At 41.1% G+C, this 25,667-nt stretch overlaps 2 protein-coding genes across 4 annotated transcripts; one reads left to right on the plus strand and one right to left on the minus strand.

Annotated features, from left to right (window-relative positions):
- Nucleotides 1–1,698: 1,698 nt before the first annotated feature.
- Nucleotides 1,699–10,059, minus strand: ube2g1a (ubiquitin-conjugating enzyme E2G 1a (UBC7 homolog, yeast)). The gene is made up of 6 exons (XM_042091467.1): nt 9,872–10,059; nt 6,959–7,061; nt 6,730–6,827; nt 6,276–6,454; nt 3,844–3,970; nt 1,699–3,172 (listed from the first exon to the last, which is right to left on the minus strand). Exons 1-5 carry the CDS (start codon nt 9,915–9,917, stop codon nt 3,884–3,886), a joined length of 513 nt encoding a protein of 170 aa, XP_041947401.1. The 5' UTR covers nt 9,918–10,059; the 3' UTR covers nt 1,699–3,172; nt 3,844–3,883.
- Nucleotides 10,060–10,216: 157 nt separating this feature from the next.
- spns3 (spinster homolog 3 (Drosophila)) lies at nt 10,217–23,598 on the plus strand. Of its 3 annotated transcripts, XM_042091463.1 has the most exons (14): nt 10,217–10,235; nt 10,681–10,770; nt 14,889–15,126; nt 15,286–15,351; nt 15,993–16,129; nt 16,640–16,791; nt 17,384–17,450; nt 17,806–17,948; nt 18,062–18,214; nt 18,532–18,721; nt 18,903–18,968; nt 19,067–19,165; nt 19,452–19,623; nt 22,854–23,598. In XM_042091463.1, exons 2-14 carry the CDS (start codon nt 10,741–10,743, stop codon nt 22,907–22,909), a joined length of 1,569 nt encoding a protein of 522 aa, XP_041947397.1. In that variant the 5' UTR covers nt 10,217–10,235; nt 10,681–10,740; the 3' UTR covers nt 22,910–23,598. The 3 variants fall into 3 exon arrangements, with proteins under 3 accessions (XP_041947397.1, XP_041947399.1, XP_041947398.1); XM_042091465.1 differs by lacking the exons at nt 10,217–10,235; nt 10,681–10,770 and adding an exon at nt 13,304–13,514; XM_042091464.1 differs by lacking the exons at nt 10,217–10,235; nt 10,681–10,770 and adding an exon at nt 13,306–13,510.
- The last annotated feature ends 2,069 nt before the right edge of the window (nt 23,599–25,667 follow it).

Raw genomic sequence — 25,667 nt, forward strand, 5'->3', positions numbered from 1 at the left:
TATCCATACAATGGTTTTTGAGTAATATGGGTCGTGTCTAGTAGGTCAGTTTCCTACGTGAACACCTGGTGAACACGCAGAGTAAGCTACTGAAAGCCTATGACAGTAGACAAAGACTACGACCATGTCCAAATGACAAGCGTAGCCTAGTTTCGTAGAGACCAGTGGTTTTCAAAGTGGGGGCCGCGAGGGGGTGCCAGGGGGGCTCAGCAAGTTGGAAGAAAAAATAAAAGCAACAAATAAATACATTTAAAAAATGTTAAATATACCTATTACTATGAGGGTTGTTATACAATGTCATTATAATAATGTGTTGCATATCTGAACATTATATTTTCCATGATGACTGGGAATAGTAATACATTTTTTACACACTGTATGCTCCATCGCGAAGTGCTTGTGGCTAAAATAATTATTAGGATTAGCTTAATGTATTTTTACATTTGCCGTTATTCTTGATGGGTTTAATAACACATCAAGGGGGTCCTTGGCCAGAACCTAGTGATATTTGGGGGGCCTTGTCGTGGGAAAGTTTGGGAACCCCTGGTCTAGACCACTCAAAACTGGATGAAGTCACTAACATATGTCAGAAGTTCATGGAAGGAAACTGATTCTGGGACATCCTGTTGCATAACCTCATTCAAGTTTAAAATGTCTAAATATTTTTAAAAAGATATGATTGCATTACTGTGAAGGTTGATATGAACAGTCAAGTTGACACAATTTGGGTCCAAAAGATTTTGGTGATGGACGGGTATCAGGTTGGTCCAAGTTGACAGCATCAGGGGGTATTCCTAGTACAGTATGTGGTTTAGTGACAAACCTGGGTAAGTTTACCAGGAGGTATGGTAAACCTCCTAATAGAAGAGCTGTATGGCTTCATTCTCCTAACAAAACAATGACATAGGGATTTCTTGTAGGTTTACCATAACTTACCCAGGTTGGATAAACCAGTACTTGGAATACCCCCAGAACCAGTGATATACTGAGTATATCCAGGGTTTGGCCTTGAGTACATATTAAAGATTAAATGAGCTATGACTTCATAGCTTAACAAAACTAGCTAATACACAAACATGCTTGCCCTAAAAAAACACACACATTCCACATTGTAGGCCTTTATCTTTCTCAACAGATGATCAGAAGATTTCTTTGTCAGAAAAATGCACTACTTTTAAATAATGTATCTTATATAACTTATTTCATACATCTGACCTGACCAGTAAACCAATAGGTGCAGTGACATGTTTGGCAAGTTACATCGATCAAAATTGACTTCACACATGGCACTGCCATGAGACACTTCCACATTCCATTTCAATTAGACATTTTTGCTGAGTTAAGGCTCAGGAAGCCACAGCCAAGCCCTTTAGGATTCACACATGGGTAGAGGACTGGACGAGATTAAGTCAGGTGATCTGCTCTGAAGAGGGTGCACAGAGTTGAGTTCAGTTTCAACGGGCTTCCAAAAATGTTTACATGGCTGGGCAGTGTTCTCCAAGTTGGCAATTTAATTTAGTGCTGATGATGCTCACCCCCTCTCTGGTGACTTGTTCACAGGACCTTCATGACTATGATTGATCAGACACCAGTTGTGGCATGGTTCTGCTGATGAAGTACTATTGGGTCACTGCACAGCAGTGAATAAAGTAAGCCTTCTTTGCTACACATGTCCAGGAGCCACAAAAAACACAAACATGCTGGAAAATTTTTATTTTAGAAGAACTCACTAGAGAAGGTGACCGTTCATAACATGAAAAATATACATCAGTATTTTTGTCTTTGTACATTAGGCAACATAAACTGCAGTAGTCCACCAGAGCCAGAATAAAATAAATTGAGAACACAAAGGTTGGAGGGTGGGGTGGGTCAGAGAAAGGGGTACAGGGTAAATTAAACACACTCATCCAGACAATATTTTTGTCTTTTTTTCCTTCTTTTTTTTAAAAATAAAAAAATCACAGGAACTCCTGCAAGAAAACCCTACTATTGAAGCATGCTGCATAAATGCTACCAAATCACCACACAAAATGAAAAAGCTCTGCAAAGTACAGGTATAGGCAAGGGATTATTGCTACACCAATGCATTAACAACATTTCAATAATCATAATGCTGGTACAAAGGGTTATAAAACAAACAAAAAAAAGCAAAAAAAAAACCACCACACACACACACACACTTCACACACACTCTTCACACATACACACACTCGGGGTGTATAGCAAATTTGCTGACATATTACACCCTTTTAACGTCTGTTCAATGCAGGTGTGTAACAGCCAGGCAATTCCTTAGGAGGCACTTTTAAAAAGAAAACCAAATGAAACCAATAGAGCTCAAACATGCATGAATTACCACTGATGTGCACTGCAGCTCCCCAGAGGCACCCCAAACAACTGGACCCGGTTTGGGTGCGGCCTTGAGGTCTTTCAAACCGAACCAACTCCACTTACTGATGACTGACAGGAGCTTTCGGGCCATTTGCTGTTTTTTTTGTGTGTTTGTTTTAACCTGAAGTGTTAATTGAGAATGTGTCCAAGATAACAAGGCATGCTATAGGTATCGATGGACTTCTCTTTACTAATCACACAAAATGACCATTTAAGTGGCTTTGCATCTTAGCATTTGTGAATGAGTGAGCTTACACAATAGTGGGAATCTACTCATAAAAAAGTAAAATAGTCTTACCCTTCTCAATTTTTACCATGTTGGCTTTCATTGCACCTGTGACAGAGCTAATGCACACTACTAAATGACTAAAAGTCTTTGTCGATAGGAGGGATGTGAATACTCTCAAGAATTTACAGGATTCAAAACCTAACTAAATATTATTTGGTGCTAAGTGTTTTACTGGATGGAGAGGTTCAGTCTTACCTTATATTATCCATTTTTTTTAAGTCTGTGCTATGTACAGGTCTTTACAATTGCTTCCTGAAAGGCTGTATCACTTCCAACGATTAGAGAGAGTGAGTGATGCTTTGTTGTTTTATTTTTCTTTGCTTTTATTATATTGGCACTTGCTTGGCCTCTGCCAGCATGTGTGATGGTCATGTGTTCTACTGCAGTCTATTTTTTTGCCCTGTCTGTCTCTGCAGAAGCTCAGTCAAGACAAATCCATCAGGGTGGTAGAATGCAGGTAAAACAGTGCCATGTTGTTCCTTAGCTGGAGACCTGACAACAAGACCAGAGAAATTATGTCAACACCAATCTAAAAATGCACATAATTCTCCTTTGTCATCTGGACGTGGGTTTTGTTGGAAGTGACATTCTGATCGGAGAGCAGATCAAGTAAGGGATAACTTTCTTTGAGGTGACCCAATATACGGAATTAATGGATGATGTGAAGGCAAAGAACTCCCTGATGCAAACTGGAGTGGAGTTTCCTTGGCCAATTCTACTCATTCTGTATATCAGGACACCTTAGGGGCCGTTATCCTGCTCCTCCCCCTGGTTGCCACTCATGTATAGAGGCAACAGTCATGCCTTTATAGCACAGAAAGGAAACATGCGGTTCAGTTTAAAAACACTAAAAACTGAACTGACAGAAGTAATAGTGGGTGGTAAGCTTAGTTACAATTCTATTATTACAAAGCTTGCCTGCAGTTATTTTACTTTTTTACCAGATCTACTTTACAGGTGTCCTAATATACAGGATAAATAACTGTCAACCAATCAGAAAATAGCATTTCTTGTTTCCGGGATAACTGGATATATGTCATGGGACATAAGGCATTCAAGGCATTTTGCTAGGCATTCAACAGCATTTTAACTAGTCCAGAGTTTAGGACAGTCACAAGACACAGAACTGTAAAACAGTACAGGTAAAAGTACAGTTTACTTACCCTGAAAAAAATTGTGAAGCTACAAACTGCTGGATTACCATCAGTCAAAGGCAGTCTCTTGGCTCCTCCTTACACAGCGTGCAACTTTCTTTTTAAATTCTCCATGCCTGTCTTCCCTCCATTCTTTCTGTAATGTTAAGAAACACACAGGACTGATTACAGGGTACCTCCACAGCATCGCCCAGTCCTGTCCATGCAAACAAAGATATTTCTGAATATGATCATGCTACTTCCACTGGATAGACTGCATTTACAATCTTTGCAGGGTCATTATTTATTGCCTGGTGAACTTGGCAAACTGATTTTACACAACGCAATGCAATGCATACACACAGGGTGGCACAAGTGGCTATCTGCAAGTGCAAGTGGCTAAAACTCCAAAAACCTTTAACCGAAACCTCTTGACACTTCATTCATCACACCAGAAATTAAAGTAACAGTTTAACCTACATGGAAACGGTAGGTTTTGTGATTACAGGCAAACTGATATATGATTACAATGGCAGAGGCAGTGCTGAAAATAAAGATAATAAGTCAGCAAAGTTCCCGGGTGAACAGAAGAGAATTCCTGTGGATCCACCACCATGATACAAAGAATGTGTTGTTCTATCAAGCAGTTCCTAAGCAAGCTAATGTTTATGAAGGCAATGTTACAAGTGGCCTAAATATTCTCAAAAGAATGCATTAAATTTATATATGCCATTACCCGGAGTTGCACACATTTTGCTATTTGGGATCTGCACCCTAGCCTGGCCCCACCGACCTGTACTTCCGCCCATCTTAATCCCACTGAGCTGACGTTTGCTTCGAAATCAAAACTGGTAGTGGAATTACACCTTGATTGGAATGAAAGGGGTTGTGTTTTTCTTTCTTATTCCAATTGCTTGCTGTAGGCAAACTATTTGTGCTTTCTTGGTCCCTTTAATAAGCCCTTACAAAACAAAGTTTTTTACAGTGCTTTTGTGAATACCAAATTGGTTGGAGACCTGGGGCCCGTTGCACAAAAGCAGAATTAAGACATCCGGGATAAGTTACTGAGCTGCGCTCAATGAATCCAAAACAAGAGCGTACAGGCTTAATTGGTTGCACAAAGACCAAGCCAGGATGAGCAGACACGGATTCATCAAGCCAGGTGAAACCTATCCTGGATAAGTGCGTGCTCACGGCTCCCTCAAATAGACCCCGCCACCGATCACAGATTCACTGATTCACCATGGCAACTAGTAGCAGCTTCATTGCTTCTTCTACGGTGTAAAGTAGGTAGCGATAGCCTTTTCACAACAGCAACACCTCTGTTTAGGAGAATATTGCAAGTGGTCCCGTGACGTCACATTGTCGCATGACAGGTCGGGAATGGCGATATGTAAAAGTTAATTAATGATCACAAACATTTAAATAATGACAGTGGGTCTAGTTATATGTGATAATGTGTAGTGCACAGTGGAATAACTATTGGTTTCCGTTTGCGGTGACTGCTGACTGAGATAAAAGATGCGATTAAATAGATCCTGGAACTTAACCTGGTCTGGAGCAGGCTAGCTCCACAGAATAAATCGCCATGGTGACATACCATAACACATCCTGCTGCCCCCTATCCCGCTTTTGTGCAACCGGATCACAGATAAATTGAGCCAGGATAACCAAGATATCTCGGCTTAATCCCTTATCCTGGTTTTGTGCAATGGGCCCCAGGTGATATTCAGCACAGCTACCACGCCTGTAGAGAGTGGCCGTGACATGCATACTTCAGGGTATAGGAGCTCTGACGGAGACTTCATCTGGACCCATAAATCTCTCACGTCATCCAGAAAGTTTTATTTCCATTCGAGATCTGAACATTCAAAGATGGCTCAAGTTGGACCACCAACAAAAAGCTCAGCCTCTTATTCTTGCCTTCTCCTCCCCATAACGCCCAGTAAGAGCCATGCGTTATCACGTTGCTTGATCAAAAGTACAAAGTGAACGGAATACTAGCGGTGTGATATGAAAGACATAAATCAGAAGCACAAAACCTGTTGCCATTGACAGCGGCAGTTATATGTTTGCAGCGGTAATTACATGAATTTATTTTACCGTAGAATGTTGGGAAATCCCATTCAAGTCAATAGAGCTTTCTATTAGCATTGTGAAGAGCCGTATAATAAACTAAAATAATGGCTTCAAACTCATTTTGAGTGCATGCCAATTTATAATAGGCAAAATGGTATCTCATGACCACTACACACCTTGAATGTCTGGTATTGCACTATCGGTGTAGGAGCATGACCCTTTTCCCACCTATACCCTTCTGCAGCATTTCCAACCAACGGACTGGACAGAAAAATTATGCTTAAGATATGCCCGGTACAGGGTTGAGGCCAAGGAATAATTATTCATTTTTTACTATGTTGCCTGCTATATTTTTTTTAAACAGAGAGTCTGTAAAGACTTACAGCAGCATCCACATTAGCGGGGGAGTCTCCGTTGGGGTCTGCTAACATAGAGATGACACTGATCATGATGGTCTCCACCGTATGGATGGGGAGCCAGCGCTCTTCTGGCTTCTCATAGCCGTACTTATCCTCCCCAGGCTCGTGCAAAATAGAAATACAAACATCACCGTTCTTGTCAACTGGAAACAAGATTGTGAGCACAAAATTAGAGAAGGGGAGCATTAAGGGCAGGCAAAGTTGACAGTAAAATATAAACATGGAACAAACAAATAACAGATACTTGGATAATTCAGGATTAACATAAAAATCTAAAAAAATAAATAAAAATAAAAAAACAATCTCCTAAGTAAGAACTCAATATTTTTTTTTAGCTATTTGAAGGAATGGACTACAACAAAACAAACGTCCATGGTAGGTAATCCAGGGAGGAAAGGGTACTTGAACAAGCTCTTACCATTTGGGTGCCATATTTCTGTGATGAATTTCATTTTGGGAGGCCTGAGCGGGTAGTCTTTGGGAAATGTGAGGTGTGCTTTAAACACTCCCCCTTCGCTGAATGCATCAACAACACCACATGTTAACTAGTGCCAGTGCTTAACAAAAATAATAACAAATTGAACATCTAACCTCAAATGGCAAAATCAATAGTCTATGGCAATTTATTATAAATGGGTCATACTTACTACAGTGTGTCTGGAGGTCCAATTATTAGAACTTCCCATCTGTAAAGGTCATTATCATCTATCAAACCTGCGGAGAATCCTTCCACTGGGTTCTTATTTAGTTCTATAAGGAGAAACAAAATACAATATAATCTGTATTAGTGTACTTTTTTTGTTTTTTTAAATGTGAGGCTTGTATACTTTCTGTGTGTTTGTTAAATGAACTGAGAGGTCAACACGGAACTGAGTCAACATCACCACTGATGTAAGACGTTTTGGTCTAAAACTAGTGAGCTTTAGCCTGGGAACCAGACAAATCTGTTAGCTCATTTCATTTGGCATATATATCTGGCCTCTCTCCCATTCCAACAGATTTCCACTCAGCTGAAAATGGCCAGGCCAATTGCAATCATTTGTCTGTTGTGGGGCAGGCTTTATACAATGACAGACAGAGGAGTCAAGTTGAGGCACTTTAGTAAGCAACCAATGGCTGTCGCTGGTCACATCAGAATTATGATATGGAAGTTTATTTTCTTTCAAAGGCTAGGCTACACCTTCTTTACAGTTATTGAGGTGAACAGACACTGGTATCTCTCTATGTCGGTATACATTCATAATACAACCATTTTGTGGTTGCCAGTTGTAACACAATAATGGACCACTTTTGATATGTTTTGTCCCAAAACAATTAGACCCAAAAGGATGGGGAAATTCGGCTCAGATTATATAAATTAAAACACAACATGTTTTTTCTTAACTCAAGTTCTTACACATCTCATGTTATTGTGTTACAACTGAAATATATTAATGGCTGTTCATGTTCACAAAGTGCAGCCGCAGTGCCCTAACTGGTTGGAAAAAAAGAGACACCTGATTGGCTGACATTTTGACACAAATGTTACAGAGGACCTTGTCTGTGTGTGTGTGAAACAATAGTTTTGCACAGTTAATAGCCTTTTGAACACAGACAGCTTGGAATCCATGTGAAAACAGGTCTCTTTCCACAGACAACCAAGATTTCTCAAATGATCATTGGCAAAAACGATTTGAGACAATCATGTAAATAGTCAAGATAGTTAAAAAAAAAAAAAAAAAAAAAACATAGTCAAGACAGATTAATGACCAATTTCATTATTAATGCAATCTAATCTTAATCCACTAAATAAAACAATTCATTTGCCCTGTGTTTGTGCAAGATCTCCTTTCTGGGTCCATTTGGCAAATAGTGGCGGCTCCACACCGTTTCAAATTGGGGGGCCAAGCTGTAGGCCAGTTGTTGGAGGATCCACAGGGGGTGCGCTGTGTGAGCCGTTTGCTCCCCTGAATCCGCGCACCCCCAAGAATTGTCTTGAAGCATGACATGACTGCATCTAATCTATACTGACAGATCTGAAGAGAGAACTGAATATCAAAACCCAAACTCAGGTTTAGTGCAAAGCATTTTGTCAGGCATATTTGAGCTGCTACATAAGCAACCACACAATTCTATTGTGTCCTACTGAGTCGTCTATGCGTGGCCTATGCCCAAAATATGTCATTTTTGAGCAGAGAGCTTGACGGGGTTGCTGAATCATATGGCCATATTAGTCTACTCGAACTCTAGAATCAAAAACTTCTGTAGTTTACAACATAGAAAATGTAGACTTGCGAAGAGCTAAATATATCTGCACTGGCTTCCACATGATTTAGGTGGGGCTTTAAAACTTACAAACATAATCAAAATCAAAACAAACAGACTGAGGTGAATTGCTTAGTGCTCCTGGTATCTCAAGCAACATACCTGGCTAACGTTATTTGGCTGGTAAATGCCAATGTACAGACTAAGCCAAATGTCAGTACTGCAGTACACTTTGATGTAGCTAGCCAACTTACCAAACCGAGTTTTGCTTTTGCTGTCTACAACGCAGTAACGTTAACGTCACAGCAAATAAACCAAGTGAAATACTCCTGGTCAACAAGCAATGTTAGGATACAACTACCTAATGTCACAGTAATTATCTGACATCATTAACTAGCAGGTGACAAGTCATAACTGGGTAGCAGTTATGGTTAACAGTTTTTAGGTCAACGGAATAGCCAGTTTTCAAGCAATGTTAGCCAACACCGACAGCTTATGGCTAGCGAATGCCGACGTTAGCTAGGCTTCACAAGCTAGTTTGAAGAATTCGTTAGCTAGCAAAATATCATGCCATTTGAATTGTCACACAACAGCTTGGTGAGACGATTATCATTTCCCATATGAAGGAAAGGAAACGGTGCCCAATGGTTTCAGCTAGGTACTGCCACCGTCAGGAATAGCTCCATAACGTTACATGTATTTTAACATTTTTATGTAACGTTAATTAAAATGACTTCGCCTAACGTTAAGTGTTCTGGCTTGGCGTTAGCTACTAACGTTAACGTTAAACTTCAGCGACAACCCTACTTAATCTTACACAGAGCAGCTGCCGGCTAAGTTAGCAGAGACAAACTTCGGTGGTAGAAGATAAAACACCAAACAAAGTAGCGTTAACGTTAAAGATTGATGATTCAATGAACTCAACGTAACGAGCTATTTGTTAGATATACTTAGATATGCAACATATAAATGTACACTAATCGGAATTAACGTTTCCACCTATGTTAACGTCAATGATGTATAAATTGTTGATTCTCCCTGCATTGCATTGTTTACAAGCAAAACAAAGAGGCATGTAGAAATGGGCCAACGATTTGGATTAACGTTAGCTAGCCAGGACAATCTGCTATGAGTCTTACAATTTAACTGGCTAACAACTTATAATGCTAACCCTTTGCTAAGAGACATATACAAAGTTAGCTGGCTAACTTATTATCGTTAGCAAGCTAACAGTCGTTTGTAGGCTAGTCTTTTACTAGCTAGCTAACTAAAATTAGCTAGAATTGCTATCTGGTCAAGAGCCATAGAAGAATTACCTGCCAGCTGTCTCCTGAGTAACAGCGCCGATTGGGTTTCCGTCATTGTTTTACACACTACAAATGAGAAAATAAGGTTGGCTTTAAGACGAAAATAGTAAAGTTTAATTTTAAACGCCAATGCCTGTCTGTCTTTTCTAGTCCGTTTTGCTCAACATTCTGTTCGACTATGAGCATGCGCTTAAAAACCAACGACACCACGAGAACAGGCTGCTCGAGAGCACCTAGTAGCGTTTCAAAGGTGCAATTGCTGAACCTTAGGTCTGTAAAACAGGTGGATTCAATTTAACTTCCTAGTCAAATAAAATCACAATAACTAAGATGATGATCAGGGCATCAGTATAGCTACAGATCGGTGTTACTGGTAGGCCTATTTTAAAAGTTCATTACATTGTAGACACATGCCTGATGACAGGTAGGCCTAGAGTAGCCTAGGCTAACTATATCTGATGGTGTCTTATGGCAGGCCTACATGTTCATCAATCATTTGTGAATCGTCATGCTGTTTAAAACATTTTAAATGGTTTCATGTAATGGTGTTCTAGGCCTACAATTACATTGAAGAGTGAGCTGGTAGGAGGGATTGTCTGATAGCCTAAATCAAAATGTCATCTAGCAGTCTGTGGTGTGGATCAGGAATGTGGTGGGAGCAGTCATCCCAGTCCAGCCAGCCCAATGCAATTTATACCTACATGCTGATCCCAATTAACTTGCATGCAACTGGAGAAAACCTAATTTATTACCAGCAGCAACAAATAACATGTTCAATGCAAAGTATCCCAACTCATGATTGTCCATCCATTTGTCAGGTTGTGCATGTTGCATAAGCTCCAGCAACAAGGATAATATGAGAATGTTCATCAATCTAAATGTGGAATATGACTGACAAGCATCTTAAGGTATTTACATTTTGTTACTCATACTTCAGAAATCTAATATCGACACATAAAGGAACATATGGCTATGATTTTCCTTAACCCCTCAATTTATCTTATTTTGTTTGTGAAGACCTGACCATTTTATTCACTCTGTTTTGTATGTCACATTGCACAGTATAACTCAGTTCAAAGCACAGCTTGTAATCTTAGTTTGTCACAGTGAATCCACACCGGATCCTTGTTGCTGCAGTAAAACAAGATAATCTCAGTCAAGATGAATGTTAGTCATCTTATTATTCAGACATTCAGATGCCACACATAAATCTTGTGTATGTGCCCCAGAGTAGAATATTACAGGTCTGGGAGCAGCTCCAGTGACATGCAGGGTGAGGTGGCAGACCTCCCACTGGAGATTTGGGTCACATGTTTTACAAGCTTAAATTTCAGAGTAGTTTGTTAAACCAAAATTACACATGAATCTCTTGATAGCTTGATGCAGAAAGCATGATGCAAAGCATATTATGTAGGGGTTTCACTTTTTCCTATAGTCCTCCTCCTAAACTAGAAAAGTTCTCAGAGTCATTTTCCATTTACAAAGTAATTGATAATGTTATAAATGTTGTAATGTGAAGTCCTAATGTACTTAAAGGAGTACTCAAGGACACCTCTGTGCCAGGGTGCCATGCTGATGTTTTAGCAATTTTATTTACAAAAGAAATAAAGAGGAGTGTGGAACAGCTATCCAAAAATATCCCAAAAGTGATATTTGTGGAATATGTCACAATTCAATATTTTCATTACAGTTGGCATTGTGGATGCAATGTCAATGCAGTGTTCATTTTCTGCAGTATATGGGGGAAAATTAAGGGTGATTTGAAAGGGTAAATTCAGCTTTTCTCCTTAATCGACCTTAATCTATGCACATTTCTTAAACTGCTTAATTATAGAAGGTTTTTAAGGTCAAAGGTAAGGCGGGGTGAAATTAAGGGGTTTTGTTTCATATAGTGATACGGATGGATTAATATGTAATGTTTTGCATGTGATGCCTGGAATATTCCACTGTCTTCAGAGTTTATAATCCTAAATACAGGCTAACTTTTATTGTGCAATTAGGATAAGTCATTGATTATAATTCATTACACTTTTTGCTGAACAACTTCTCACATTCTGGGGTGTCAAGAAATTATTTTTTTGTTCATGAAAACCTTTGGCTCTATAAATGGGAGATGAAAGGGCTTCATCAATCAAAAAATTGTTTCAAGAGCATGGAGAGGGGTGTAATTTGATTGGCTGTTGACAACCATCAGCAAACAAACAACAACCTTTTGCCAGAAAGGTCTAAATTTATCATGAAGCTAATCAGAAAATAGCTTGATGCAGAAAGCATGATGCAAAGCACATTATGTAGGGGTTTCACTTTTTCATATAGTCCTATAAACTTGTAGAAGAAAAGTTCTCAAAGAGTTATTTTCCATTTACAAAGTAATTGATAATGATATAAATGTTGTAATGTAAAGTTATAATGTGCTTAAAGGAGTATTTAAGAACACAGTGAGTCTCCTTGTGCCAATGCTGTCCAGTAGATGGGGGTGGAGTATCTCTGCTGTAAAGATGGTTAGATCTTCTTGATGTTATGGAATTATTGGTCTGCTTTGTTGTATACTTGCATCTTTACTATTTCAAGCTTCCACATCCTATCTGCATCATTCTTTTGAAACGATTTTAAAGATTTACAGTAGTAATGAAAAATCAAGTTAATGGCATCATTCCAACTGATGAATGGTGGTGTCCCTATACCCCACTTTAGCGCTGTAAGGATGAAGTTGAGAAGCTTTTGATGCTCACAATATCACTTCATCAACACAGGAAATAGCACTCTCAATCACAATCACACACTCATCTTCCAAGGTCCACACCAGCATATGGCTGGCTCGAAATCAAACCGGCTCTTGACCATGTGTCACCATGAAGCACAAACAGAAACCCTGTCTCCATTAGATTTTTTTTAAATTAATGGATGTTGAATTCTGCCAGATGTCTCAACCATAGAGAGACTTCTCAAGAAGTTGACATTCTATGTATTCACTCTGCAATTCATGAACTTCACCTTCACGTCTTTCACCGAGATAGAACTATCGGTATACACCTTGTAAACGAGGGCCTCAATATGTGTATACGTATAACACATATCTATAGTAATAACAAAAGATTCCCATTTAAAGTTATATACCCTCACAGTAAATAAAAAAGCACTTTAGTTAAACCTATATCTTTTCTAAGATGTTCTCTTGCATTTCCCCTAAATTGAATAGGGACAGATGTGTTGTAGACAGACTACCAGACTTCTTGTTCAGTAACAGCGTTGCACACTCAAATTAAGTAAGACCTAACTTGTCTTGAGAGTCGAGGGCTGTTGCACAGTCCCACATCACCACCTCAGTGCTCTGCAGTGAGTGTTAAAACCGGAGAAAGGGCTGCTGGCTTGTGGTCAACAATACGTCACAATGTGGAACTGTGTTCAAGCGTGTGACTTGCTAGGGGAGGGGACAGGGTTTTAACTTGATAACAGCAGTTATAAGTCACCGAAATTCTAGGTTTTGCTCTTCCTGTTCTAAATCAGTGACACAGCCCTTGCTACTAAATTCTAAAGAAGCTACAGAAGCTACTGAGAAAATAAAAACACAGACGAAAAAGGAATGAAAGAACTCACAAAAGAATAACATGGAATGAACAGATCAAGATTTCCTGGCATCATTCATCTGTAGGTATAGTTATCTTGTTCCATTATAGCCTGAGATGTTTGAGCATGCCTGATTTTCTGATTTTTTTAAAATTATTTTTGGCTGGAAACGTCTGTAATGCCTGTAGCTCTTTCCCCTCTAAATTCACACTAGTCGAACGGATATGGATATTTCAGGGACAGAGCAAGTTCTTTTGCAGGTCTGAATTGAAGCAATTGTTCAACATTGTTCGTTGTTGTGGAGAGCCATGGCGTCCATAATGAGTTCAATTGTTATGGAGACACAGTTCTGCAAAAGCAGCCTCTCAGCAAACACATATAGGCCAGAGGCATTTTATGTATTAAATAACTTAATGTGACATATATTTTACTTATCACTGACACAAATGATTGGATACATGCAGATTTTGTATGGTTAGCGAAATGAGCACTATCCAGAACAGGAGTTCTTGTTCTTATCATGTAATTACATAATGCAATTTATATCTCTTTTGAAAACAGTCTTTGATGTCCATTGGGGAGACTATTCTCATGAATAGGTCTCACGTGAGATTGTCATTGTCCTCTTTGTCCAGTCCGTCACACAATAAGATTAAAAAATCTTCGGCTATTTGGATTGCACAGCCCATGTCGAGTTTATGTGAAGTGCCTTAGCAAATGAGATTAACTCATTTGAAGCTTCTCTGTAAAAATAGTTAAGTGGATAGTGGATAACAGGTTTCCAGAGTCTTTAACTGAGTTAAAGACATGATATAAATACATTAACCACAACCATAACCACATAAAGGTCTAAAATCTCTAAAAGAATGAATCATATTTTTCTCTTCAGACTTTCTCTCCTTAGTCACATATTGTACATAGAGGACTGGGTTAAGACTGGGTTGTGATGTCACAACTGGTCACAAGTTGTCCCAGAGGAGTCGAGTTGGTGAAAGTCTTTAGCCAAAAGGCCAATTGTCTCTGTTAGTGGGGCAATTGTATGCATTATACCAGAGCTAAGAGGACAGTGACAATCAAAAACACACTCTCTCTCTCTCTGTGCACACGCGCACACACACACACACACACACACACACACACATTATATCGCACAGTAAGTACACCCTATGAACAATGTATTCTTTCAATTACCATTTTGTGGCACATAGTAGAAAAACTATCAATTATATTTTCAGGCTAAAACAATTTGACAACATGTGACTATGGGACACTTCTATGGCTGCTAATGAGAGGTTCTTCTCCTGCTTTCAGTAAAAACATCAAAGAGTGGCTGCACAAACATTTCACAAAAGCAATCAAAAAGCAAGTGGAGTCCATTGAGTCATTTAGTTTCAAACCACGTATACTAGAACTATAACTGAGCTATGCGTTCTGACTTCCTCTTCCTGTGTGCTACCAGCGCTGCACAAAGTGGTCTGCCATGGAGACTGGCCCCCCTGCAGGGACCAGTTCCCGTGACGAGAAAACTCACCTCCGTTCCAACTCAAAAGGGACTCCCCACTATGGAACCATTGCCAATGGCCAAGTGGACAACTCACCGGAGATCACACAAATCTCACCAAGACGAGCCTACATAGCCGTGGCTGTACTGTGCTATGTCAATCTGCTGAACTATATGGACCGGTACACAATCGCAGGTGAAGAAGCGACACTCAACAGTTTATTTATTTGACTTTGCCATCTTCACAATTAGGGGGTATATCTCTCCCATGAAATATGTATGCATTTGATGGTGGAAGTCAACAAGCTCATGTGCTTAGTCCACCTGCCATGTACTTGTCTTGTTGTCTTTCAAGGTGTACTTCAGAGTATCCAGACCTACTTTGGTATAAACGACAGCACATCTGGCCTGCTGCAAACAGGTAATGAACCATTTTGTCTTAAGAAATCACGGTTGTGTAGGTTGCATCAACAATTACTCAGAACAGGAACTTCAGGTCATGCAACGTACCACCAACTCAAGATGCCGATCATCTGTCGTCATAACATTCCTCCCACCATTCACCCAAATCATGCTTCTCTGTGGGGTTTGTTTTTCACTGGTTATAGTAGACTCCTAGTACAGGAGATGAAGGAACGTGTGAATCATGCCACTATAACAAGGAAATACCAGCTCAACACACTGCCATCCAGTGGCAAAGATGAAAGAAATTAAGTTGTAGGAGCAGTGTTTTCCTTGCGTAGGAGAAAGACCCTATCATGTTCAAGGTTTATCAGATGTGGGCTCTATAGATTAATAACAGTGGTGCAGTCCACACATTTGAGTGAATTTAGTGTGTGAATGGGAATGCATGCTAGACATAATCCAGAATGACCTTAGTACATCCAGTGACAATTAATGATCAGAGATCATTTAATGCGCTCATGAATAATGAATAATATACAGTAACGGTATATAAGATTGTATACACATACTGGGCATCAAGAAAACATCTTAGCTCACACATGGCTCCATTGGCAATGTGCCTTAAAGTTCTCTTATAAAATATTAATGTGTTTACAGTTTTTATCTGCAGTTTTATGCTACTGGCTCCAGTCTTTGGCTACCTCGGGGATCGCTACAACAGGAAGCTCATCATGGTTGCTGGTCTTGCTGTGTGGATTGGGACCACACTTGGCAGCTCTTTCGTCACCAAATCGGTACTAACGAAACTTGAGTGACGTCAGGGCGAAAAAGCAAGATGCATAATGCAATTTCCTAATTTCATTGCCCATGATTCACATAATGTGCAGTAACACTGACATGAATTATTTTAGATAAAGTCTGGCAAGTGTTTTTATTTACAGATGACACAGTTGTGCATAAACAGCCACAATTACTCAAATACCAGTTATTTGCAAACTTTTTTTAAACAATTTCAAACAAGTAACACACATTCCCATGACATGTAGAATTGCTAACAAATGGAAAAGCTGAGTGAGAACCACTGACTTCACAGAGACTCTGCAAAGATTTTAGACATTGTTCTCTTTCACCAGATCTCCCAACATTGCATTTACAGCATGCAATGTGGCAGATAAAATCATGCTAACAGAAGCTGTACAGTCCCAGAAATACCTGCATGTTGCAGCATTACAAGCCTCAGTCTGGGAATAGGACCCTGAATGTGAACCCAGTGTGCCTGATTGCGTGTGTGTTTATCTGGGCAGTATTTCTGGGTGCTGGTGCTGATGAGGGCTTTTGTGGGGACAGGAGAGGCCAGCTACTGCACCGTCGCCCCCACCATCATCGGGGATCTCTTCAGCGACTCTAAGAGGACCCTGATGATCTCCTTCTTCTACATCTTCATTCCTGTCGGAAGGTCTGGGGGCTTTGCAGCTTTAACCCTTAAGTACCATCACACCAGTGGGAAATGTTGGAAATAACGTTCTAAGGAATATCCAGGTCCATTGAATTGAACATGGAATTTTAGAAACTTTCATTGTTGGGGAACAAAATATTCTGTTAGAATGTTCAAAACTCCCCTGCTTAAGGGTTAATGTGATAAAGTCTATACATGTATTATAGTTACATTGAGAGTTAATTATAGACCCTTTCAACTACTTAAACAAACAAGTGTGTTCCTGATTCATTTCTGGTGGCCCAGAAAAACAACATTGAGCTAAAAAAAAAACGATGATCGACATTTTGTTGAGCACTACACTAAAGTTTGATTCATTTTCATTTCAAAGTATCTGCGTTGGTGCACTGGTTTTGAGCGTTCCAACTCTCTAGGAACATATTGAAAGGGTCTATAAGGCTTTTCTTGCCATTACCTCATTGTGTTTGCAGTGTAGTCTATGTAGAGGACATTAAGTAGTCTGTGCATGATGCTACCTAGTACCAAATGCTAACTGAAGGGAGAGGATAGAAGTGTATCAACTTTCACCTTAATTCTTTGTTTTGGTTGTTAGTGGTCTTGGATACATTGTCGGATCCACAATTGCCAGTGCCACAGGAGATTGGAGTTGGGCGCTTAGGGTAAGACTGCATTATAATTACATAGACACATGACGTAGATGTTTACGCAAAGCAATTATTTCTGGCTTGTTTAGATGTTCTTCCTTTTTTGAAATGTTTTTAGCTCACCCTCATCATTTCTGTTTAGACTGAGTGCAAAGTGTAAGGTTCCTCTTCCGATCACAGATTCACATGCAACGTTTCCTGTATACACACAAACAGCCTCCATCTCCATTTCAAGCTAGTCACTCAGATGTCAGCAGCATGTCAATAAGAGTAGTCTAATCAGGTTATTCTGACTTTCACTTTCAGTGTGTTGACAGAGGGCTCTTTCGAGCCTCTCTTAAACCTCTCTGCTCTGGGCCTCTGTTTACAGCTTAATCCCATCCTTGGAGCGTTTGGACTGGTGCTGTTGCTCTTTCTGACCCCTAACCCGCCAAGGGGAGCCTCCGACTTGCAGGGAGGGGTGCAAATCGAGCGGACATCCTATCTGGAGGACATCAAGTACCTCTTGAGGAAGTTAGTGTGGTCATTAGTGTAGTAAAGCATTACACTTTTTATAGCGGTGAAAATGGAAACTAGGAGGACTGACTGATTTTCTTTGGGGGTGTTTCTCTCCCGTTGGTGCTCAGTCGGAGCTTTGTGTGGTCCTCGCTGGGCGTGACCGCCATGGCGTTTGTCACGGGGGCGTTGGCCTTCTGGACGCCCACGTTTCTGTCCCGAGCCCGGGTGACCATGGGCCTCAGACCTCCTTGCGAGAAGGAACCTTGTGACTCCTCTGACAGGTGACACCCAAGCCGAATGGATACATGTTGCATGTTATATGTCACAGGCTGTATGTGCTGCCATGTGTTACATGTTATATGTGTCATATGTGGTGCTGTACTCTCATTCTTGGCTGTTGAATATGGAATGATGTGTAGAAATGATTTCCCCCCTGGGGACATTAAAGACTATCTATCTATCTATCTATCTATCTATCTATCTATCTATCTATCTATCTATCTATCTATCTTTGTATTTATAACTCTATCAGGTTATCGTGTTTTATCGCTTTGTTGTAATGCATACCCCCCCTTCACCCCCCATATCTTTCCTAAAGCTATATATTTGGGGCGATCACTGTGGTGACAGGAATCTTGGGTGTGTCCCTGGGCACCTGGATATCTGGCCGGCTTCGAGACAGAGTGCCCAATGCTGACCCACTGATCTGCGCGGTGGGCATGCTGGCTTCTGCTCCCTGTTTCTTTATAGCCATCATACTGGCGTCGACAAGCATCCCTGCAACATATGTAAGCACCAGTGCCGATCTTTCCTCTTCTACAGAAATCGCTGACTGATCTTAATTGTACACAAGTCATTCTGATGTTGCGGTTGTACAATTCTAATGTGGTTTGGTCTCGCCATACTGTTGCTGCTCTAACCCCATCATCTCCCTTTGGGGATAACTGAAGTCATCTATATCTGTTTTAGGTCTTCATTGGGATTGGAGAAACTCTTCTCTCACTAAACTGGGCCATTCTTGCTGACATCCTGCTGGTAACTGGTTTCCCTGGCTATCAAACGAAATCTAGTAAAACAGCGTCCAAGTGAAACCTTTACATGCATGACTTTACTTGAATTGCATTGTGTTTCAGTATGTTGTTGTGCCAACAAGGAGGGCTACAGCAGAGGCCTTGCAAATCATGGTGTGCCATCTTTTTGGTGATGCTGGGAGCCCTTATCTGCTGGGTGCGGTAAGTCCAAATATTACTGTTGGTTTTCACCAGCTGTCATGCCTGCCTGTCAGTAATGAAAAACAAAAGATACTTTGGAAATAGCCTACAGTGTGGAACATGGGCAGTGTGACAGACAATTGCTTCATGGGCACTTTTTTAAAGTGTGACTTTATACATATAACACTACACTATACTGTATATACACCATAAAACTATGTGGGCTATGTGTTGAAAAAATGACCGGTAGACCTACTCCACACTCTTTCAGTGACGCAGTGAGACATCTCTGTCTCTGTCTCTGCAGATCTCGGACGCTCTGAGTAAATACGACCCAGACTCTCTGACCTGGCGCTTCCGCAGTCTGGAGTACAGTGTTCTGATCTGCCCGTTCATAGGCGTGCTGGGAGGGCTCTTCTTCCTCATGACGGCCCTCTACATCAACGAGGACAGAAAGGCAGCGCAGCTACTGACCACAGGTGACCAAAACTACTTCACTGTTTATGTTTCGGTTTAGTCCACTCAGTTGTTCACTCTCTAGAGAGGATTTTCCGCTCATTGGATATGTGATTGCTTTCGTACAGTTAGCATAAGTGGTCTCTGTGGTATGACCTTTCTTGTGATCTCATGCTGCTGTTCCTTGTTTCTCTGTGTTTTGTTTTCTGTTTCTGTTCTGTCTTGTATCCCAACCACAAGAGCAAAGTAGTGACCTGTAATGGCCACTGACAACAAGGGTGTGATTTACTGATGTGATAAATCTTGCCTGTATTACAGTTTTTGCCTATTGCTTACACACTTTTTGCAGAATTTAGCTCATTATGACAAATAAGACTTACTGTAGCACAATTCTTGCAACAAAACCATACACATATGCACCATTTGAATGACTCTCAGATCAACAGCAACACACTGATGTGCTTTATATAAAACACTGCGGTCTTTTGTGTTGTCATTTTCTCAGACTCAGTCTTCTCTGAAACTCAAAAGTAGAATTTCTGCAGTAATCAGCTGACATTTTTTGCAACAAAAATCTGATATTATTTTATACAGAAATAAATTACAGAAATAAAGAAAAATAGAATCGCAGTTATCAATGCAATACTGTAAGAGAATGTACTCTAAACAAACCAAAAATGAAGGTCCATTCAAAACGCAAGGGATGTCCTCTTGGGCTAGGCAAAGGGGAAAATATCGCCCTGTGTACCGAATCCACCCATCCCACCTCAATGTTTTGCAGAAGATTAATTTTTAGTGTGTAAACAATGGGCAAAAACTGTAACTTTGTATAACAGTCAGTCAATGTTACAAGTGTTGTACAGACAGGTTCCCTGTGCTTGTTTTGAATATTACTCTGTGTGTAGCCTAAGTGTTGTTTGTGGTGGCTTGTGGAAAGCTGGAGAAGCTCCAGCTGGCTCATTCAGATATGTCACATCCATGTGACTGTTTAAAAGTAATGAACATGGCGTTGTCATGGATACCATTTGGTATTGTCAGTCTCTTGCCCAGCCTGTCTGGAATTTACATCTAGGCAGCAGTGCTACCTCCTCTTCCTATGGCCCCATTGTATTGGAGACCATCCGAAGGAAACACACCCCACAGTGTGTGTGTGTGTTTGTGTGTGTGCGCGCGTGTATGTGTGAGTGTGTGTGTGTGTGGTTGTGTGTGCGTGCGTGCATGTCTGTGTGTGTGTGACAGTGACAAACAGAGAGCCCTGTGTGTGTGAGGTGCATACTCTCCATCTCATGCATCAGGACGTCGGGAGTCAGGACAGCCGTGGCGCTTCCTCTGCATCTCCGCTTCAGACAATGAGGCTCTTTGTGGGGCTCCATCTTCCACGGCCATGCCAACTTCCTGTCAGATACCACAGGGCCAGCTCACGCTGGAGGGGATAAAGCTGCCCGCTCCGCGTTTCGAACGGTGCCTGCACGCACTCTTAACACCCTAATTAGGTTACAGGGAATCAGGGTGGGCGAGTCAGGAGCTGATGAGTAGAGATAGACAAATACCACCGTTTCTAAGCACACTGCTGCCGCCGAACCCGTGTCAACATCTTTCATCTGCCGTCAGAGCCAGGCGGTAACAGAAGCCACGAGTTTACTGAAACCAACAAATTTGCAGAGCCATTGATACATATCTGGGCGAACCGACAGATACAACATTAGCAGAACTGACCACAAGCACTTCCAGCTGAATGCACCAAGGCTAACCAGGAAGAACAAGCTACTGAAAAAAGTGCCACATATAACCACGACAAGTTCCTTCTTTCTGATAGAATCGTCTACTTTTCTCGTTATCAGAGCTCATGTTTACTCAAACTGACTAGCTTAAGACACTCTACATGAAGAAGAGCTGAGTGATATCTGCGTAGGTCATCTCTTGAAACGACTCCACGGGTGTCTCAACACAATGTTCTCATCTCAATTCTTAACTTACACTATAGTGGGGAAGGGTAATAAGGGCTAATACAGTTATTTTCTGCTTACACACTAAATCTTGTCACACAATTTTCTAAATATGTCTTCCAAACATCATAACCCCACACCAAATCTGCAAAACCATACACTAATTCTCAGTGTTTGACTCAGTTTTCAATGTACTAAAACACATTTTTGCAAAACACCACACACAATTTTCTACCTAACACACACAAATCTAACAGGAAGTAACTTAATTTCGTTTTTCAAACACAACCCATCAAAATGCCACACTAAATCACCAGTGCTTCACTCTCTCTCTGTGTAAACACTCATTACTTTACTGAACACCATCCAATCATTACCTTAGTATAGGCCTATGAATAGATATACATATATAGGTATAGACCCTTTCAATCTGCTCCTAGAGGATTTCCGGTTAAAATATTCAGAACCAATGCAGATACTTTGAAAGGAATATTACAGTGATTGGACTTTAGCTTACAGTAATGTTCTCCAAAAAGTCGACTTTATGTAAAACTTTTGTATTTTTACTCTATTTTTGTTTGTCCCCATGTTACCATTAGCTCAATACATTTTTCTGTGGCTCCAGAAATCCCTTAGGAACGCTTAGGATTGTTTGTTTCTGCAGTTGAAAGGGACACACACACACACACACACACACACACACACACACACACACACACACACACACACACACACTTTTCTTTGGAAAAAGCAAAGCAATTTGATAGTAGTCAGTAATTTCCGTCTTAGGCAAAATCAGTGTTTTCAAAACTCCATGTACATCTGGTGGTCATTGTATTTTGCTTTGCTTTTTTCTTGTTAGCTGTAAAATACTGAGAAAATCACTATTTTTGGTTTCAATATTGCTTACATTTTTACTGTGTATTTCAACTTCTCTTTGTAGATACCGTAACTTTCACTCTTGTATAGAAATACATACATAAAGCCTATGAAAGACAGAAGAGCTTTAGGTTTTGAGCAACAGTGTGTACATGATGTATCCAAAATGTGAGATTATGACAAAAGTGTTTATAATGTGAGGCGAATGTTTGCTTTAATGATGTGTTTATGACATTTTGAATGCTGTGTGTCATTTTGCTGGAGATTTGAGGCATTTTGCGTGAGCAATTGTGGGTTTTTTTGTGTGGAGTTTTGAAAAATAGACACAGAGTTTTGAAAACGTGTGTAAACCGTTGTAAAAAACTGTAAGGGATAGTCACTGGCGCCGTGCTCTATTCTCACGCCGTCTTCTCTCTTTGCTCCTTCAGGTGAACCTCCCGTTCAAGTTGTCCCACTGGCAGTGGAAGGCCAACCTGTAGCATGAGGAAGAGTGTGTGTGTGTGTGGGGGTGGGGGTGGGGGGGTCACTACTGAATGAATGGCGCAAAAGCTATGCAACAGTCTGTGACCCACTCTGGACACTTCCCTGGAGTGGGGGTGTGTGTGAGTATAGTGACACTTTCAAAGCTTTTAAGATACTAACAGTCTACGGTGAGCCCCATGTCCTGCTATAAATTCAAGGGCTGCTACATAAGGGTTGTGTCAAGTCAAGACATTGCTGTACATTTTGTTGTTATTTTTTTCCTAAACTGCTAATAAGGTCGACTGTCACAATAGGAATTTTGTTTTATACTGTACATAGTCCTGAACCTGTATCTACTGCCAAGTCATGACTTTTAAAAAAAATAAATAATAATTATAGTCTATTTAATTAGGCCCACCATATGTCTCTAGCTGAGCTACACCCTACACAATGTCTTACCTGTTTAAAACATGCCCGATTCAGCTTACTGTAGCTGTTCCACACGCTCGGCACAGCTGGTCTTCGTTAATGAGAACGGCAGGGGGAGTAAACTTACCTGAGGATGCTGCGCAGTGTATAGTGCAGTCTGTCTCCAACCACCATCTTGGACTCCAGCCATGAAAAATGTACAACTATTTTCTACGCCTATGCCTTTTTTGTTCTGCTTTTATTCTGTTTTTTTACTCTTTTAATTAAAACTCAAAGCTTTTACAGTGGACTCAGCTGAGTTTTTTGTACTGTGGCTAACCAAGCACTTCTCAAAATAACCACATGGTGGCACTGTTGTATCATTGCTAAATCTGTGCTCGCCTAAACATCTTCATCCCCAGCTCTGGGCCTTGTACAGTAGCCATTCATCTTCAGCGGACATTCATTTATTTCTGCCATCACACCACATAACCACAGAGGCCCTAGCATCTGTGTACCCGTTTAGGAGGAGGTCCTCTGATGCTCGCCGGGGCTCTCTGTGGTTGGTGACGAGCGGAGGTCGTCCGGGCAGTTTGAGGGCCCCTGCTCTCGATTGATGGCATTTTAATGCCCCTCCGTGTCCCCGAGCCGCACCATAATTAAGAAGGCCAGTAGCAGCAATCTGACTCATTAGCACATCTGATAAAAGCAATTAACAGTCTGCTCTAATCGTCAGGGCTTTTAAATAATGCAGCACTTGGAAATCAGCAGTGTTACACCATTCTCAACAGGGTCCTATCTCGAGGGAAGATGCTGACACAGAGGGGTTTCTATGACTACCACACACCTATGTTTACATGTCATAAGCTGACCCTGCTCCATGTCGAGTAAGTGTTTTGGTGTTCTGCTTAATTAAAACACTCATCATAGTCAATCTAATGAACCGCCCTGGGCACACCCCATGCCCCCACCGCTGTCTGAACTGGGCTCTGATGAAGATTTTTACTTCTGCTCCTGTGCTCATACCTGACTTTTGCAGCTTTAGATAGCTCTGCAAAATTGCTGTGAGAATGATCTTTGGGCCTGAATGGATACTATTGAGTTGAATTGAATTAATGCATAAATGTGTTGAAATGCTCTCTCACTCATACACACACACACAAATACAAATACACACTGACACACACACAAGACAAACTACTAAACACTGACGCATATTTACAATCCGACCCTCAAACAACGCCTCTGGTTCATTAATGGCATTGGACATGCATGCAACTCCTGCCTGTCCACATACTCCAAAGTGACAAGGAGCCGCCAGTCACCCAGCCCCCATGGCAGGCCTGTTTACTGTGGTGCCGTCCCCGGTCACGCAACACTTCCTCTGGGCTGTTGGTCCCTGTACCGCTGGGCCTGTCGTGTGGAGGATCCGCCGGCTGGCCTTGCAGAGGATTGTCACATGAGTTTGGGCTTATGAGCTGCCAGGTTAAACACAACTCCACCAGTGTGAGCTTCTCAGGGCCGGCATGATGCAAGCACACTGCTTTCGCTGTAATGACATTTCCCAGCAAAGCAGTGGCACATTCTGTGTCCAAGCTTAAACAATAAAAACACTGCGTTGCATGGTATGTGGTGATATTAAATATACATATACAGGAATTTAATCTGTTCTTTAAACTGTACTCATGATCAGTTATGCATGAGACCTTTACCCGGACAACAGTTGTTCAGACCGTATCACCGGCAGGGGAGGAAAAATGTCAAGGTCAAATACCAATGTCATTGTCACCCATTTGATGTATTTGCTGGCCCGTGGGGGGAAACCTTCCTCCTCCAGCCCCTGCTGTGCAGGTCTTGCGTGTGTGTTATTTTAACACCATGTTTGGAGTTTCCCTCCGTGCTGCTCCCCTACCTTTGTTCTCCAGCCTCAGTGGTCGAGGAGCCACATACGTGCAACAGGAATGCATGCACACACACATACACACACGTACACACACGTACACACACACACACACACACACACACACACACATACACACATGCACACACACACACACGCACGCGTAAGAAAGCGTGTGGAAAACATTCCAGCGGGTGATGGCTTGACCTGTAATTAGTACACAATAGGTATTGTGTGTGGCGTGCCCTCCCGGTTTGCGCAGAGTTTATCTTTGCAGTTATGCGTTTCCCCTGTTTTTGCCCAGGGAGGGCAGGAAGCTGTCACAATGGCTAATAAATGTGCTGGGAGCAATCGATGAATAGAGGGAGACGCACGCAGAGCCAGAGGAGGGATGGAGGGAGAGAGAAAAACAGTGGGAGAGAGAGAGAGAGAGAGAGAGAGAGCTGTAGAGACAGACTAAGAGAGACTTCAG

The sequence above is a fragment of the Alosa sapidissima genome, chromosome 5, assembly GCF_018492685.1.
Source record: "Alosa sapidissima isolate fAloSap1 chromosome 5, fAloSap1.pri, whole genome shotgun sequence".
In the NCBI taxonomy this organism is placed as follows: domain Eukaryota; kingdom Metazoa; phylum Chordata; class Actinopteri; order Clupeiformes; family Clupeidae; genus Alosa; species Alosa sapidissima.